Raw genomic sequence first — 17839 nt, 5'->3', positions numbered from 1 at the left:
ATATAAAGATGTATTGTAACAAGCCGGTATAATAAACGTTATGAAGGGTAATAAAATCTTCACTGTGTATCTTTTAGATTTGCCAGATTTACAAGTTTTGTATATTTTTCTGTCTACTGACATAATCAACTTTGAAAGTACTAAATAAACATGGATTTTGTTTCGGTGATAACTGATAGTTTCATACTGGTTGAGGCTATTATTTTTAATTTGAATTTTAGAACAAAATCTGCTAAAATTACACGAACACTTGACAATTATCAAATTTATGTAAATGCTATGACCTTGTTAAAGAGCAGCACTTAAAATTAACTAGTTGTACAGCCTTGCTTCACTTTCAAAGCAACAATTAAGAAAGATTTATATTTTTCTTTATCCTAGGTACCTAAGGCAAACTGGGAGATATCGTGGATGAATTGATAATGTATTTTTCTAAGAATCTTCAACGACATAATAATTATGACTATGGTCTATCAACACACACTTGGTCATCTTGTTACACTATAGCACAGAATATATTATAGGTACCTAATAGTACTACACGAAAGCTATGTCTTCCTGCAATGGAAACAAATATGGGCTGATGATAATAATGTATTATTTATCTTCGAATTAACGACGTACCTACTTTGAATGACAATTGAAATATTTACATCAATGTACAGCTGCTGATAAAACAAATTTTCCTGTTTAGTATTACAGGTAAACAAATGTTCCTTATTGACCTTTAAAATTTTGATATAGAAATCATTCCTGCTATCAGAGCATCAAAGAAGATATGGAGACTAGGTAGGTATATTATCAAAATACATAATTATGGGTAACCTAATCCATTTTATTTCAGAAATCTGCACCTAACCGTTAGGGGATTTCTGAAATAAGAAATAACCTTACTTTGAGTTTGGCAGCATGTACCTACCTATGTGAGTATAGGTTTGTACACATATTTTAGAATAATAATATACCTACTACACATAATAATTTAGCAGAATTAATAATTTCCCTATTTCTATAGGTTTATTCCTAAATTTATTTATTTTATTAAAATAAGAAGCTTCTGAATAAAGTTCACATAGTTTCATGTTAAATTCGATAAGGCGCCCTCTAATACATAGAAAAAAAAAAGACGTGTGGCACTCGGGGACTGCCGCGGTAAAGCTACTGCATAGCATGCCTTCAAGCCACACCTCCGAGCCCGTCGGAGTGGGGAGCGTGAGGTTTTTCGTTACGCAATTTCTGGATTCGGTCCCCGCGCTCAAGGCCCGCGATAGAAGCTATGCAATAGCTTAAAAACGCCACACATTACTAACACAGTCTACAATGTAAAAATAAATAAATAAAAGGAGATCCGAGTCGATAGGAAAAGTAAATCCAGTCAATGCTCCGTATGTATGACACCCGGAAATAATACCTTCTAATGATCTATTATTTTAGGTCATAATCTCAGTTATATCAGTTCGGTAGTTTTTGCATGATTGAGTAACAAATTTTTGCATAAGTATATAAAATTAAATAAAACGGTACAAATACCTACGTCTTAAAAATTGTTAGTCTAATTTATGTTTTAAAATTTTAACGCAAATATGATAACACAGTTTAAAAAGTCATATTTAGAAAGTAGCTTATCTTCGCGAATTTGGAGAAATGATTAACGATGAAAGAGGTCGTGAGACTGGCTGATAAAATGTTGATTAGCAATTTTTTTTCTGGTTCATTTCTTTGTTCGGGGATAAAGGGATAAAATCTTATTATCAACTAGCTGTGCTCCGCGGTTTTACACGCAGTGCTCCGCTCCTGTTGGTCTTAGCGAGATTATAATACATATTATCTATAGCCTATACTCTATAGCCTTCCTCGATGAATGGGCTATCTACCACCGAAAGAATTTTTCAAATCGGAGCAGTACTTAGTTCCCGAGATTAGCGCGTTCAAACAAACAAACTCTTCAGCTTTATAATACCTATTACGTAGTATATTATTATTAGTCTGTGCTATTAGTATTAAGTATAGATTTATGTCATTTTTTTTATTAAGTACAAATATTTTTTCGGTAATGATATCGGCAGGTTTCACAAGTGGTAAATACTAAATATGCTATCAGGAACATTATCAGCAAGGAGTGAAATTGGCTTTGTGGTACATATAGGATTATACAAAGTTTGATGGGGTGAGTGTGGTGTGAGTTGGTACCTATTAAAACTTTAGTGAATGACTTTTAATTTAATTATAGTTACCTATGTTCATATTAATTTAAATAGATGCTACATACTAGATGACGTCTGCTTATATTAGTTTGTTTTTCTACAGAACTTTAATTAACTTTCTAAATTAGATGAAGACCGAATAAACAGCGATTTGTCAATAATCACTACGTAAGTATAACGTAGTTAACGTCTTATAGTGTGTACATCTTTACCATATCGAGATTAAGAAAAAACGGAGAATAGGCATAACATACATATGGATATGTAGAACAAAATAGAAACAGCAATATCAATTAAAAGTTTGCTTCTAGAAGAAGTCTAATAAATGTTTGAGTTTGAAAAAGCGCTTATACGTGATTACCTACCATAAGGATAGACCAATATGAAAAATTTATTACTTATGCATATTAGGTAGGTACCTATAAGTATAACATATTATTTTCCATATTTCTAGCGATTTGATAAAAAATATCGATAACCTGTAGCAAGTTGCGACAATTATCTCAAACACAGATCTTCAAATAAAGGATCTGGATAAATATATTTGGAAATAAAAACAATATTTGGAACTTGGAGGATTAGACATTGATCCAAAAAAAAGTTGTTAAAAAGTGAATTAAAATATTCATGGGGCAGTTGGGCGTAAATTAGATTAGAGTGACCATCTCCAGTAAGTAAGTAATAAAACAAAATGTATGTTATGAATTATGATTTATGAATATAAACAAATACATATTAATTATGTATTGAGTATTCCGACTTCCGACAGTTCATCTTACGCCATCTAGTGACAAACCAAGCAATGTTTCAGTAAATGAATAATTATTATTAAAAAGACAGCTGCTGTTATGGACATTTCTGTAGGAATTTAAAATATCAATACTTTAAATATATGAAGTAAACTATACGAACTAACTAAAATAAAAACACATACACCTTATGCATAATAATTTTATTATTATAAATTATAATACATACCTACATAGTGAGAATTGAACCTTTTTCCATATTTGCAATACCTAGTTGAAGTTACAATGTGTTACAATTACCTAGTTATGATTAGATTTAAGTCAAAAAATACTCAATTTATACACAAAATTTATATTGATTCAGCAATGTTTAATAAATAGATGTGATTTATTCTAAGTTGGGAAAGAAACAAGTTTACGTGGTAAAGAGTAACTTGTATTATTTTTTGCAGGCGCACAAAAACTAACGTCGACAGTGAATATTGTTATGCTCGTAGGAAATATTATAAATGCGAAAGTAACTCTGTCTGTCTGTTTGTTACTCAATCACGCCTTAACTACTGAACCAATTTGCATGAAATTTGGTATAGAGATATTTTGATACCCGGGAAAGGACATAGGCTATTTTTTATCCCGGGACATAGGATAGGTTTTATCCTGGAAATCCCACGGGAACGAGAACTATGCGGGTTTTTCTTTGACTGCGCGGGCGAAGCCGCGGGTGGAAGCTAGTAATTTATAATTCAAACAGACGAACAAAGGTAGAGCACAGAATATGAAAGTATAACTTTTCTTTATTTATTAGTTAATAGTTATTGCACTTACCTATAAAAGATAGAAAAAGTTAAATGATAAACATCTAAGTGATAAACGAAATGAAACATTGTCAATTTATTTAACTACTACCTGAGTACTTATAATACAACTACTACTACTTATACTAAGTACCTACTTAAATGACGTGATCTCAAAACTAATCTATACAAATATTATAAAGAGGAAAGGTTTGATTTTTTGTTTGTTTGTTTGTATGAATTGAATAGGCTCCGAAACTACTTGGCAGATTTGAAAAATTCTTTCACTGTTGGAAAGCTACATCATTTCTGAGTGACATAGGCTATATTTCATTTTCAAAAAAAATGGGCATCCTTACTAAAATTACGATAACGTAATCCAAGGTGTGAAAAAAATATCAAAAAACTACCTTACATCGCGTGCGCTGCGAAAACTGTTGATGATAGAACAAAATGATATACTACATTTTTTTAGAACACACCATTGTTTACAAAAAATCAGCGGCAGCATATCTCTAACTATTACAGTCATGTCACAATAAGCGTTTTTTTATTGAAAAAAAGAAATTAAAATACCACCGCTACAAAAAGCTCTTTATTTGTACCTTGGTATTAACCCTTATCAAAATAAATGATGTATTATTTAATATTATATAATATTTTAATAGCCATAAATATTACACTGTTTTTAGCTTTGTTGATTCTACACGTTGGGAAATGTAATACTTATAATAAATGCGAAAGTTTGTGAGGATGGATGTACCTACTCACTCTTTCACGCAAATACTACTGAAGATTACATTGAAATTTAGTATACATATATAGAGGGTAACTTGGATAAACATATATGTATATCCCGGAAATCCCACAGGAACGGGAACTATGCGGGTTTTTTTAAACGCGGGCGAAGCCGCGGGCGGAATGCTAGTTATTAATACATTGCATTGGGACAGTAGGTAGATTTTGTTATTGCAATAAGAGTTTGTATGATCATGGCTTGATCTCTAGGATGATCATATGATGACAAACCTAACCTTCCTTCAAGAAAAGCCTATTTACCCACTGTCACTCGGTCACGGCTCTCTTCTTAGCGCTGTCAAAACAGCTCGGTAGTCATGGCAACGCGTGTCAAAGTGTCAGCCACACGTGACAACAGATTAACAACTTACTCTGTGCAACTGACATAGTGGCGAAATAAACCCGTTTTCAAGGTCAATGTTTGGGCTTAGATATCATCTGTATTTGATTGATTTCGAAATAACTGACCGGTGGATGGATTGAATATGGATGAACATCACTACATCACTATTGCCTCTTGCGACTACAGACACATTCCACTAAAATATGCTGGCCAAGTGTGATGGGTTGGTAGATTTTATATGCTGAAACTTTTTGATTATTGGACTTTCTGATTATTGGATTAGTGAGATTTTAATATTTTTTGACATGCCAGTTTCTTCACTTTTTTCTATAATATCGATTGTACATGACTAAAACTAGAAACTGAAAAAAAAAACTATCAAATTTTTAAACGAATGCGAAGCCTCGGCATTTTGTATTTTTAGGAGAGAGCGTAATCATTGAGGCTCTACCTTATTTTCACATGAATTATAATGAAAACTGAAATATGAATTAACGATCCTTTTGATCCAAATGATTATATTGCTAATTATTATTATATGTATTTGACCCATTTAAAAAAAAGACGTGTGGCACTCGGGGACTGCCGCGGTAAAGCTATTGCATAGCATGGCTTCAAGCCACACCTCCGAGCCCGTCGGAGTGGGGAGCGTGAGGTTTTTTCGTTACGGAATTTCTCGATTCGGTCCCCGCGCTCAAGGCCCCCGATAGAAGCTATGCAATAGCTTAAAATCCGCAGTATTGTAAAAAGAGCCCGTAAAAAAATTAGCTATTTCATTTGGAGAGCTTATGTACCGATGCCGATTATAACCTATGTATTTGCCAAATTTCATGCAGATCAGACGAGCCTAGGTGTATAGAGTGACAAACTGCCATCCATTCATACATTATACCTAATAGTAGAAATCTTTCTACCTACACCCTTTATAAAACCTACTATTTTGTGTAATATATTGTTTTATAAGGTTTTATATAATAGAAACTTTCACTGATTTACCTTTTTAACATATCCGCTATCCTTGTAGGGCGCTAGAAATTTGGTATGATATCACCAAGAGCGCAGCTTACCACGCAAAATGTTATTTGCGTTTCGGAGCTTTCTGTGTGTAGACATATTTTTGTAATATGTAAGTATTGTAACAAATTATTTATTTGTGAAATGTGTTCTTTAAATTGTTTCATATTTCATATTTTAACATTTTTATTAACAATTTACTGGGTATATTAAATGCTCTACAAAAGATTTAGGTATTCTTATTAATAATGTTTCTTGGTATAAAAGTTTCTAATATTATTTATTTTTATTTCCAGGGTTTGACTCATAATGGCTTTGAGATTTTGTAGTAAAATTTTGTTTATTTTCACAATAATAAATGTGAGTGCGGAAGAAAATTCAACATACAGCGCCACTGAACTTTTATCGTAAGTTATTGATATAATTATAAAAGTTGTTTTATTAAATTACTTATATCAAACAATTATTGAATATTTATTTAACGTGTTCGTGCGTGTTAAATTTCATTAATTATTTCGATAATATCCAAAATGTGTATTTTCAGAAAAATATTTCGCTTTGGCGATAACCAACTTCAAGTATATCATTCTAATCCAGTAAGAGAAGCAAACGCATCTTATGATGTATCTCCAGATGATTCTCAAGATATAGCTCAAGATAAATCTCGAGATTTACCTCAAGTGGAGGGTCGTGCTATAGGGAGAAAAAAAAAGAGAAGACAGAGATATCCCGCCGATTTTGGGGCCCCGTATCCATCCCCGTATCCTTATCCTGGTAATGGAGGACATTTTTATGGTAATAGTTGAATATTATTAACACGCTTTCATTTTTCACTTGTATATTTGTATGTAGCCGAGTCCTTTAGACTCGATTTTGACCCACTTTAAACAGACAAATTTTATTCAAACTTTGTACACTTAGGTTAAAATACAATAATTTATCGAGATAATCTTATTCAAGCCTATTTACTTTATTATTTTAAATTTATTTTAACCGACCTAAAAACATAGAATCAAATGCAACATTGAGCTGTCCATGTAAAAAAACGACGTGTGGCACTCGGGGACTGCCGCGGTAAAGCTATTGCATGCTATGCCTTCAAGCCATACCTCCGCCCGTCGGAGTGGAGAGCGTGAGGTTTTTTCGTTACGGAATTTCTCGATTCGGTCCCCGCGCTCAAGGCCCGCGATAGAAGCTATACAATAGCTTAATAGAAATAAATTATCATTATATTTAAATCGAATTAATCACATCCTCAGAACGTCCGTCATTCGCCTCCGAAGCCCTATCGCGGCTGACCGAAGCCCTAACCTCCATAGCGCTGTACGACGACTACCAGTGCGTGCCGCGGTTGTTATGCGAAGCGGGGGGCGGAGCCCTAGGCAGTGGTAGTGCTTTGCCTACGGGACTACAACCATTGCTTACGTAATGTATCTTTGTTTTTCGCTACGATCACTTTGTGGAAGTTTGATATTCTTAAAGGCAATTTACTAGTTTCACTTTTCAAATTTAATTAAAAAACTGGTTAGAACTCGAAGAGGAGAAAAGAAAAAGAAGAGCTAATCGAGTGCTTTTCTTTGCCGAAACTGATTAATATATGTTTTGTCTATGACGTAACAGCAAATTACAATGTCAGGCACCTATTAATATTTACGTTAACAGTGTATTAACTGAGCATCTACCTGACCATAGTATGTTATTCAATTTGCGATGCTTAATTTCCACACTAATTACATCATCATTTTCCAGTCTTTTATCAGCCTACGGTGGGATCAGCTCCAATCCGCTCTTCGTCTTCGGCAGAGCAGTTCTCCTCGGAGTGTCATCCAAAGAAAACCCCTCTGCCTGTCGCTACGCCTACCCCCAGTGTCCCTCCGACCCTGAACAACTGGTCCACTACCTCAACAACCATAACGGAGGCTTCTTTCGATTCTTTAACTCGCCACAACAAGGTCAACAGAATATACAACAGTTTTACAATCACTTACAAAACTATCAGCTCGATCCACAAAATACACAACAATTTTCTGGTGATAATGGACAGCTAAATCAGAATTTTGGCTATGGGCTATATCAACAACAAAGTTATGGAAACGAACAGCAAAATAATATAAATTCTGGTTATGGTTTTCAAAATCCTAATCCTTATTTGAATAATGAAAACAAGTACGGTTTTGCATATCCATATAATGATAGACTTAAAAAAGGTTATAAAATACAAAAGAGGATCCAGAATAAGCCAAATAGTATTGAAAATGATGAATATCCAAGTAATAATAACGGTAAATGGAGCTTTCCAGATAAAGACGATTTTGAAGAATCTGAAGATGATTTTAATACTGTTAAAGATACTAGAGAAAGTAAAACATTAAAATTTCCAGAAACAAATACAAATTATGTTCAAGAATATACCAGAAAAACCAGAGGTTTTGTGTTTCCAAATAATATCAATTATTATACAAATTATTATGGTCAAGGGGCTGATGATAATTCTGTAAATGAAAATAAAGTGAATGATTATAATACCAATATGAATAAATATAATTACAATACACAAAAATACATATCAAGCAATAAATATAATAATTATAATAAAGGCAATGATGGATATGTGACAGTTTATGTAGTTAGAGGTAATGGGGATCCAAACAAGCCAGAAATTATTAAATTGAGACCGGGAGAGTCTTTATAAATTATTCTTAACTAGAAAATCAAGCTAGTGTTAAGTTTATTAACAATTATTGAAATTGTCTTTGTTAGCTTTTATTATTTAGGTAGTTATAAGCTACAAGAGCTAAGTGCTAACCCTTAAGTGTTATCTTTCCTTCGTCGTTGTGATTCTGGACACGAAATATAATCTATTTTTATAATATTGAAGAATACATTATTACGTACCCCATAAACTCAAAAACTCAAACTCAAACATTTATTTATTCAATTAGACTTCTTCGAGAAGCACTTTTGAAACGTCAATACATATTTTTAACATTTACCACCGATTCGGAAAGCAGTATCTATGGAGAAGAATCGGCAAGAAACTCCATAGTTGCTCTTTTAAATCAATCATAGAAAGAACTAAATAATGATATTAATGTATTTTAGTATTATGATGAACAAAACTCAAATAGCACGCATCCAGCATCCAGCAGTTGAAAATATTATAGAACTTAACATTTATTATGTAAGATTCACCTTTGGAAGCAATAAACAATATGTTTCTTTGTTATATTTTTATTTGTCTTCTGCTTGACCACTTTCGCGAAAGATTTGATTTTTTTTCTGTTGACTGCTCCGTAAATACGTACCTACATAATACATAATTATGTGTACATATTTTGTAATATCCGTAGGTACTTCAGGGCAAAAGTATTTATAATATTTACCCTTTTAATTATTAAGCTTAATATAGGTTAGGTGGCGTTCTATGAAACTTCCAAGTTTATAATTTTACAGAAGCTACAAAAACTAATCCATTCTTAATATTATTCTTAATATTATAAATGCGAAAGTAACTCTGTCTGTCTGTCTGTTACTCAATCTGTCAAACACGCCTTAACTACTGAACCAATTTGCATGAAATTTGGTATAGAGATATTTTGATACCCGAGGGAGGACATATGCTACTTTTTACCCCGGGACATAGGATAGGTTTTATTCCGGAAATCCCACGGGAACGGGAACTATGCGGGTTTTTCTTTGACTCTTTCTTGATCGCCCGCGCGATGCCGCGGACGGCGGATGGAAAGCTAGTTTTACAATCATTGAATCTCTCTTAAAATTGCTAGAATGTTAGAATCAGCCACTACCACAAAAGCTAACAGTAATATTGTAATTGAATGGAATAAACAGAGATCGGAAGATAAAAGAATATGCAAATAACATCAGATACGGCTGCTTAAGGCAAATAGATGCAGAGACTCGTAAACATGTTGTGTCACCCGACGTGACTCGGTTAATAATATTCCTGGTACTTCGACTGAGATATAGATAAATAAGGAGATATCCGGAGAGCGGAGACCTAAATACCTAACAATTAATTTTCCTAGACAGATGGCACTTCGATAATTACATATTTGTATAACAAGAATTTTCTTTTAAATATGTAATTAAAATACCTTCCAAAGATGTTGCACTAAGGATAAAAATACCAAAAATTGTGAAGCACAATTCCAATTGAAATAACATTATAATCATAAACTTACTTAAGTAGACTAATGCAGAAAATAATCAGTATTAGGAAAGGCATAACAATAAAAGTGACATACTACACAATAATATCATAACAGATCATAACATTATTAAAATATAGTGTAATCATGGGCAGGCTATGGCTGGTGTCCCACAACACATTGAAATTCTTACAAGGTACTCTGCGTGTTGGACTTATGTCACAGTCACAGCATAAAGACACATAAAGAGTAGGTACGTAGAACGTAAGACCAGATTCCGGATAGTTTTACATTATTCTTTTTGCTTTATTTGTGAAGAAGGAGAAACCGGGGTATTTATGTAAAAAAACTCAAATTGTAATACAATGAATAGTAATATTCACTCGATTTATTTAAATGGTAGAGAAATTTTATTTTCTTCTTTCAGCAATATTAAGCAAGATACGAAAGAATTATAATCGCAGCAAAGTTTATATGTAAGCAATTTGTTGTGATAATGTGTTAAAAATTTACAGTTAGCGAATGTTTTAAAAAGATAGAGCATTAGTTATTTCTAAAACTTCTTGGTTATTTAAGTTTAAAAGTTCAAAACAGGGTGTCTTTATGTATAATCTACGGGGAGAGAATACTTTTTACCCACAAAAAATTTACTTTTTCCTGAAAATATAAATCTTAAATTAATGGCTCTACCTTCTTACAAAAAGGAGCACTAAAGCGATACGCAAGTAAACCGCTAAGTAAATCTTATCGTTTATTTCAAGCAATAAACATAACAGTAACAAAAGCTAGGAATCCTAGCCACGCCTCGATCCTGCACGATTTCCATAAACTTTGTATCACCATAGAGTCGTGAAAGTACAGCGCTGCACAGAAGGACATAGCTTATAGCTAGCGGCTAGCGCTAGTGTGCTTTCGACTCTCGTGGTGAGAGGACGTGTCGCGGTCCGCCAACCGCACTCGCTAATAGTGAATTTTCATCGGAAACAATTCGTGAAACTGAATGAAACGAACACCGATTTAAGTATGTCATGTTTTGTTTGTTATTACACAATACGTTAACGGTCCAATATTACGGAAGTTTGTGATTTTAAAACGTAACCGTCGCTAATGTTTTTACGCGAGTGAATAAATTATTTGCTTTATAATAATTATCCTTGACTAATGTTCTTTGGACTTGGTCGCAAAAAGCTTTTTCTCCCTATATCTGATGTGATTTCAGTTTGTATATATGTTTATATTTTGTGTACGTGAGAAAGGTAATCGTGTTTGTAATAAACTTTATCATAAGATACCTAATCGATTTTTCGTCGTCGACTTATTTTTGTTGTACAACGCACTCTTTTACGAAGAAATTCGATAATTCGATATATTAGGTCATCAGTTGTTGATGATTATTTTACGATACTAATTTCTCAAGGCAAATATTTGTTTAGAATAAACAAAGTCAACAGATAAACCAACTCTATGGGCAATAATTTATTTTCCGTTTGTTGTAGAGCATTAAACCACTTTAAACTTTAATCAATTAACGGTACCTAGTTATTCAATTAAAAAACACTAACTACCTACGTTTTACGATATTAGAAAAACAAGTTTAGAAACTGCAGAGTGAAGGAAAAAAAGAACGCGAAAGCACTAAATAAAATATCGATCCAACATTATCTAAGTAGGTTTTAGGTTCATACATTTTATTTTAACATATTATAAATTAGATATACTTATTCAAACATGGCTTATTACTGCACCCTTGAAGAAATACTTCCTAGATATTTAACCTAGCTTGTCCAGCCTAGTCTGCATTTTGTCAATGGCATAACCGTTTAAATATTAAATATTATATTTATTTGTACAGATTTATTTACGTAATAAAACTACTACAATTTGCGGAGTCAATTATTTTAATAGCTACTCGAATTCATCAGATAAAACAAAATAATATAAGTTTATTGTGCGATTATTTATTTCATACGCCATTGATAACGTGAAAAAATGATGTGGATTTCCGGTTTTCCAGCAATTAGTTCAGAATTCAGATCGTTTAAGTTTTAAATGTTTCAGGGAAGTATTAAGCAATACTTTTCTCGTCTTTTCACTTGTTGATCTATTGATTAGTTTTTTAATATTGCAGTTTAAAGGCTAAAAAATGTTTAGGTTATCTCTTGTAGAGGCTTGAAAAACTCATGTGGTATGGAAAATGGAAGGCTAGGTATCACGTCACACGTGTATAAAACTCAATCAGTGACTAATATTTTGAATAGTGACGATTCGAAGATAATCTTTTGATAAAGAGTTTTTCAATGATCTTAATTATGTAATGACAACTCGCACTATCATAGATAAGAAGTTAGTGAAATGTTTGATATACAAAAGATGCTCGAAATTTTGTTAAATGAGACACAAAGAAGATCATCCTTTTACCAACGTAGGTATTTGAAAGTAATATTTTTAAAATTGATAGGACAACAAGCAACGTTGAGAATACAGATGTAGATTAAGAGCTAGCGCGCAAGAGCAACTTTTGTCTCCGCAACTATTTTGTCTCACGTATCGACGCAACTTCCTATAGAGTCGATGGGAGAGGCAAAATAGTTGCGGAGACAAAAGTTGCTCTTGCGCGCTAGCTCCTAATTAAACAAATTGGTTTATCTGTAATAATCAAGATAAACGACAAATGCTTTATCAATAGATAAGGCATATAAAATCTGATTTTGGATTTATTCGAGTCCCTGAAAATAGGAGAGTATAGGTAATTACTAGATATTACTTAGTAATTGGCACGGAATATATTTAGTAGATTTTGTTTGTTATGACGAGAAAGCTATGATATATTTTTTATTAGCTGTATCTACTTAATTTAAATGTAAAAAAATACAGCCAAATTAAGAATCTCCTCCCTTTAAGTCCTCCGCGTCGATTGAATGAGTAAGAACTTCCTGAATTCAATAATCAAAATCACTGTAAATGTTTTGAAATAAAAAAGTACTAGAAAAAGCTATTAATTGTTAAAATGCTTTGAAATAAAAAGTACTAGAAATAGCTATTTGATATAATAAATCTGAATATTTGAACAGATAAACATGCTTTGGGCTGTGCCGTCTTCACCGTAGCATGCGTGTTATCGGGAATTTTGATCGGTAGAGCTTTTTCAGATATTTTTTTAACCCAAACTCAGCTTTATGGGTTAGGAACTATGACTGAAATAAAACAATATTAGATAGTCCCTACTTATTAATATATTCTATTATAAATGTGAAAGTAACTATGTCTGTCTGTCTGTTACTCAATCACGCCTTAACAACTGAACCAATTTGCATAAAATTTGGTATAGAGATATTTTGATACCCGAGAAAGGACATAGGCTACTTTTTACCCAGGGAAATAAGATAGGTTTTATCCCGGAAATCCCACGGGAACGGGAACTATGCGGGTTTTTCTATGACAGCGCGGGCGAAGCCGCGGGTGGAAAGCTAGTAGAGTATAATTATGGAAAGGTACCAAAATTATGGTATTTTTTTCTTTTCGAAACCGTTAAAATTTAAAATTTCTTATTGGGAAATGCATTAAAATTCCAAACTTATATGAAATGAATTAGGTCACTACGATGACGGTCCAGGGTCACGAATTAAAATTGATAAAATAATTGCGATCATTATATGATTATTCATATGGATTCGTTTATTAAAATGGACGTTTATTGCACACATATAAACTGCAAGCGAGACAAAATTATTGTAATGAAAATTATTTGCACGTTTTTGCAAGTTGATAAATTGTCGGATAAAAGTAAAAAAGAAAATGAATAATTATTGTGTACTCGCTTATTCAAGAAATATAAGAAAAATATGTTGAAACTTTGTTCGATTTTTTGAAGATATTCGAATTTTGTTGTTGTTTTTTTTGTGTGGCTGTTTGCTTTTTCATGCAAAAAGTATTGTATGGATTCAGCTGAAATTATGCAGATAGATTATGATTTGGAATTACGGATAAACTATGTAACTGTGTACAGAGATGACGAAAGGTTTACTTTGTGCCAAAAAGCTTCGTAGCTGCTTAATAAGTAATTTTGAAAATTCTCAACAGAAAGCTACAGTCTTAAAGTAGTATAAAATATAAAATAGATAGGTATTTGTTTCTGTCCCGTGTAAAATTTATTAATTTTGATGTATACACTATCGCAAGTAATAGAGGAAATTGTCTTTATCTAGACTTACAAGCATTGTTTTAGCACGCATCAGTTTATTATTTATTTCATGAATGTGCAAATTCACGTGGTTTATCAGTTTTAAATAGAATTTTGTAATATTATTATCGGAAGTCATAATATTACTATTCAATTGAGGTTAAGGTCAAGTATTTATCAATTTGTAATCTTCAGTTTTTTCCATTTATTATTGAAGTATAATTTTCGACTTTTTAATTTTTTTCACACATCTATAAGTGTTAAACAATAAACTGCAAGAAATGAATGTTTGTCTGTATATTGTCCTTTAAACAATCGTAAAATATTCATGCAGAAAGAACTCTAAACTACAGAATTGATTAGAAAATCTGATAATGGAAAAAGGAGAAAAACTAGAAGTCTGCACCTAAAAGATTACAAAACCAAAGTTCTAATAGTTATAATCTAGTTATCTTGCCCAAAGGCATAACGTAGGAAGGAAGGTTGTCAATGACTGTAACTTGAACACCCACTGAGCAAGTTAATTAACTTAACTTTTTGTTACTTGTTAAGTTAGTTAAGCTATGTTTTATGGCGGGATAAGTAATGATGTAGTTCGTACAAAAAGGTTTTTAAATTAACTTTATGGAGTGCTTTTTATGTTATATATTTTATGCCTTTTGGCGCATGCTGTGAATTTTATATTGTGCTGGTTGCATTAAAAAGATTCAGCATTAAAGAAATGTAAAAAAACAATAAAAATATACATATTAAAGATGACTTATTTCCACTCTATATTACATGTAGGTATGTAAGAAATTTTTCTTTATAATATAGGTATTCTTTTTACAAAAGTAAATAATTAAGAACTAGCAATGACCGCTGATATCCTATTTATTTACGGTACAAGTAACCTAATCTTGTTTGAAAATATTTCCCAATTAAACGTGTACATTAGTTAAATTCACTATCTCTACACTCTACAGTACCTTTTCGAATACTATCCAATCCAATACTTTTGTTTAGCATTTTCTTATCAACGCGTAAAAAATATAAAATGTCATATGTTTTAATCTATCTTATAGTTGCCTGGGTGAGATGGCTCAGTGGCCACAAGGCCGCCATTTGATCATGTCTCTTTTTGTATAAGCTGAAGAGTTTGTTTGTTTGTACGCGTTAATCTCAGGATCTACTGGTCCGATTTGAAAAATTCTTTCAGTGTTAAGATATAAGATAGCCCATTTATCGAGGAAGGCTATAAGTATCAAGGCTTATTGTATATCATCACGCTAAGACCAACAAGAGCGGAGCACTGCGGGTAAAACCGCGGGGCACAGCTAGTAATAATATATATATACGTCTGTTTGTCCTATTTGTAATTTCATACAATACAGCGCTTTCATTCATTCATTCATTCAAAATGTATAAAACAGTTATAAAACACATAAAGATAATACTTCGATTGTAACAAAACCAGGCCAAGATGCATTTTAAATTTGTTTATAGAAATCGAAACTAGAAATGTAAGGTCACAAATGAAGCAGGGCCGACCCGTGCCCTTGTTCAGACTGGTTTGTAGTTTACACCATTTGATAAGGTCTGACAGACTGCGAACCGATGCGTTTTGATTTCCTAGTAAAAATAGTTAAAGTCTGTTAGAACCTTTATAGACTTATAGGATAAGTTATAAATTCAAATTCAAATTATTCAAAAATTTAATAAAGGTTTGATTTTTTTAATGATTGCAGTAATTTATATGTTGACGTGCCAAATATTATATATTTTTGTAATCTTTCACCCTTTGGTTACAAATACAATCTCATACTTGAATAATGTCCTGTGTATGTATCTACATATATTATCGATATTATGTAATCTACAACCTTATAATAATTAGTCTACCTATATTTAAAATTACCTTTTGTGTCGGTACTAAACTTACAGTAGATTTTCTGCAATTCTAGATTTTACAAAAATCAACTCTATATTTAGTACAAACAAAGTCGGAAATACACATCAACTTTAGTTGACTTCCCGTGAAATCCGAAACGCTTTCTGTTACGCAGTGGCCTAACAAGAAATGAGATAAAATTGTCCCATATACATATTATATTATAGGGTTTCAATCTATTTTATGTTAGTATGTCTATGTCCAAAAATGGGATGGTTGTAAAATTGTGAGATTATGGAAAAGTGGGGTAAAGTTTAGGGCCGTATAATATTACATAGTTTCTTTCTTTCTTGATATAAATATAGTATTATCTTTGGTAGGTATGTTGATTACCGAGGATGGATTGTTATTTTGAATGTCTTGAATTAGTGTTGAGATATTCGCAATATAGCAAACTATGTATTGACGATAAAATAAATCTCCATTTTTAGATTTACAGAGTTAAAATATTGCATTGGAATTATTATAATATTCGTCTGTTTATTGTTACCCGATTGTGCTAGTAGGAATCAAAGTTTTACATCGATTTTCGACGAAATTACGTGCTAAAACTTATTGACGATTTTTTAAACTTGTTTAAAATGTTCAATAATCCGGCATCATTAATTGTTACATTTGTTAAAATTCCTTTAACATAGCGGGAATGTTGAAATGACGGAAGTTTGTCCGAGGATGTCCACGGGTTTCGCGACCCATTCTAAAAATAACATCATATTGGGTTGAGCCGCGACTCCCAACACGAGACGATATGGGCCAGACTTACATATTTTATTTATTTTTTCTCAGATATACTATAATAGAAATTATATATCTGAGAAAAATCTTTAAATTTATTACAAACACTTTTTCACTAATAAGTATTTAAAATCATAAGAGATATTAATACCTAGTAGTTTTTGTGTCACCATACGACATCTGTTTTTCATTGGTACCACATTGTTTGCATTAATGCAAACACTTACATGCTTAATTACATTTATCACAAATTAATTTCAAAAAGATAATTATCTTTTGAATATTTTATGTTCCAATGTTGCATTTATTTTTAACTAGGTGTGCCCGGCGGCTGCTGTTGGTCTTAGCGGGATGATATACAGGGTTACTTGTAAAACACCAGCAACCTCGCAGGACAAGATAGCTAACATCATAAGTAACAACATTTGTTCTACGACTTTTGATAATATGTTAGATTTAATTTTCATACAAAAATAAATATTCATTTAATTTTCCGTTTGAATATTATAAACTCGCGGTGCAGTGGTGGCTCAGTGGTGAGACCTCGGACTTCGAATCGATAAGTCCGTGGTTCGAGACCAGGCGAGCGCGCAGGAAATAAATTGATTTTTCAATTTATCTGCGCATGTTGTAACATCACCACTGCTCGAACGGTGAAGGAAAACATCGTGAGGAAACCGACATGTCGAAGAATTAAAAAGTTCGACGACATGTGTCATCCGCCAACCCGCACTTGGCCAGCGTGGTGGATTATGGCCTGTACCCTCATAGGAGGCCCGTGTCCCAGCAGTGGGAACGTATATGGGCTGATGATGATGATGATTATAAACTCTACGCGCATCTAAAATTTACGTAAACAAGAAGCGAACGAGAGGGGGAAGGGGGCGTCGCGTCGTCATTTCGATAATGAATAGAACATAGAC

General features: G+C 32.6%; 2 protein-coding genes across 3 annotated transcripts in view; both read left to right on the top strand.

Moving 5' to 3' along the window:
* Window positions 1–6211: 6211 nt before the first annotated feature.
* On the top strand, window positions 6212–8792 carry LOC123701009. Its single transcript, XM_045648416.1, has 4 exons — window positions 6212–6309; window positions 6447–6697; window positions 7162–7327; window positions 7652–8792. The coding sequence occupies exons 1-4, from the start codon at window positions 6212–6214 to the stop codon at window positions 8592–8594; spliced, it is 1458 nt and encodes a 485-aa protein (XP_045504372.1). The 3' UTR covers window positions 8595–8792.
* Window positions 8793–10965: 2173 nt separating this feature from the next.
* The window catches only part of LOC123700941 (inverted formin-2), a 90899-nt gene continuing 84025 nt past the window's right edge, over window positions 10966–17839 (top strand). For both annotated transcript variants that reach the window (XM_045648322.1, XM_045648321.1), the window contains exon 1: window positions 10966–11092. The gene's annotated coding sequence lies outside the window, so the exon portion shown is untranslated. The remainder of the gene's footprint in view (window positions 11093–17839) is intronic.

Source organism: Colias croceus, chromosome 20, assembly GCF_905220415.1.
Source record: "Colias croceus chromosome 20, ilColCroc2.1".
NCBI lineage: Eukaryota > Metazoa > Arthropoda > Insecta > Lepidoptera > Pieridae > Colias > Colias croceus.
Note: the sequence above shows the minus strand (reverse complement) of the source record. Positions and strands in the feature narration are given on the sequence as shown.

Excerpts from the sequence above, each read along its gene's own strand:
- LOC123701009 (XM_045648416.1), top strand. The coding sequence starts at position 6,212 with ATGGCTTTGAGATTTTGTAGTAAAATTTTGTTTATTTTCACAATAATA. Across the intron at positions 6,310-6,446 it reads AGCGCCACTGAACTTTTATC|AAAAATATTTCGCTTTGGCG; the intron begins GTAAGTTATTGA and ends GTGTATTTTCAG. Across the intron at positions 6,698-7,161 it reads TAATGGAGGACATTTTTATG|AACGTCCGTCATTCGCCTCC; the intron begins GTAATAGTTGAA and ends TCACATCCTCAG.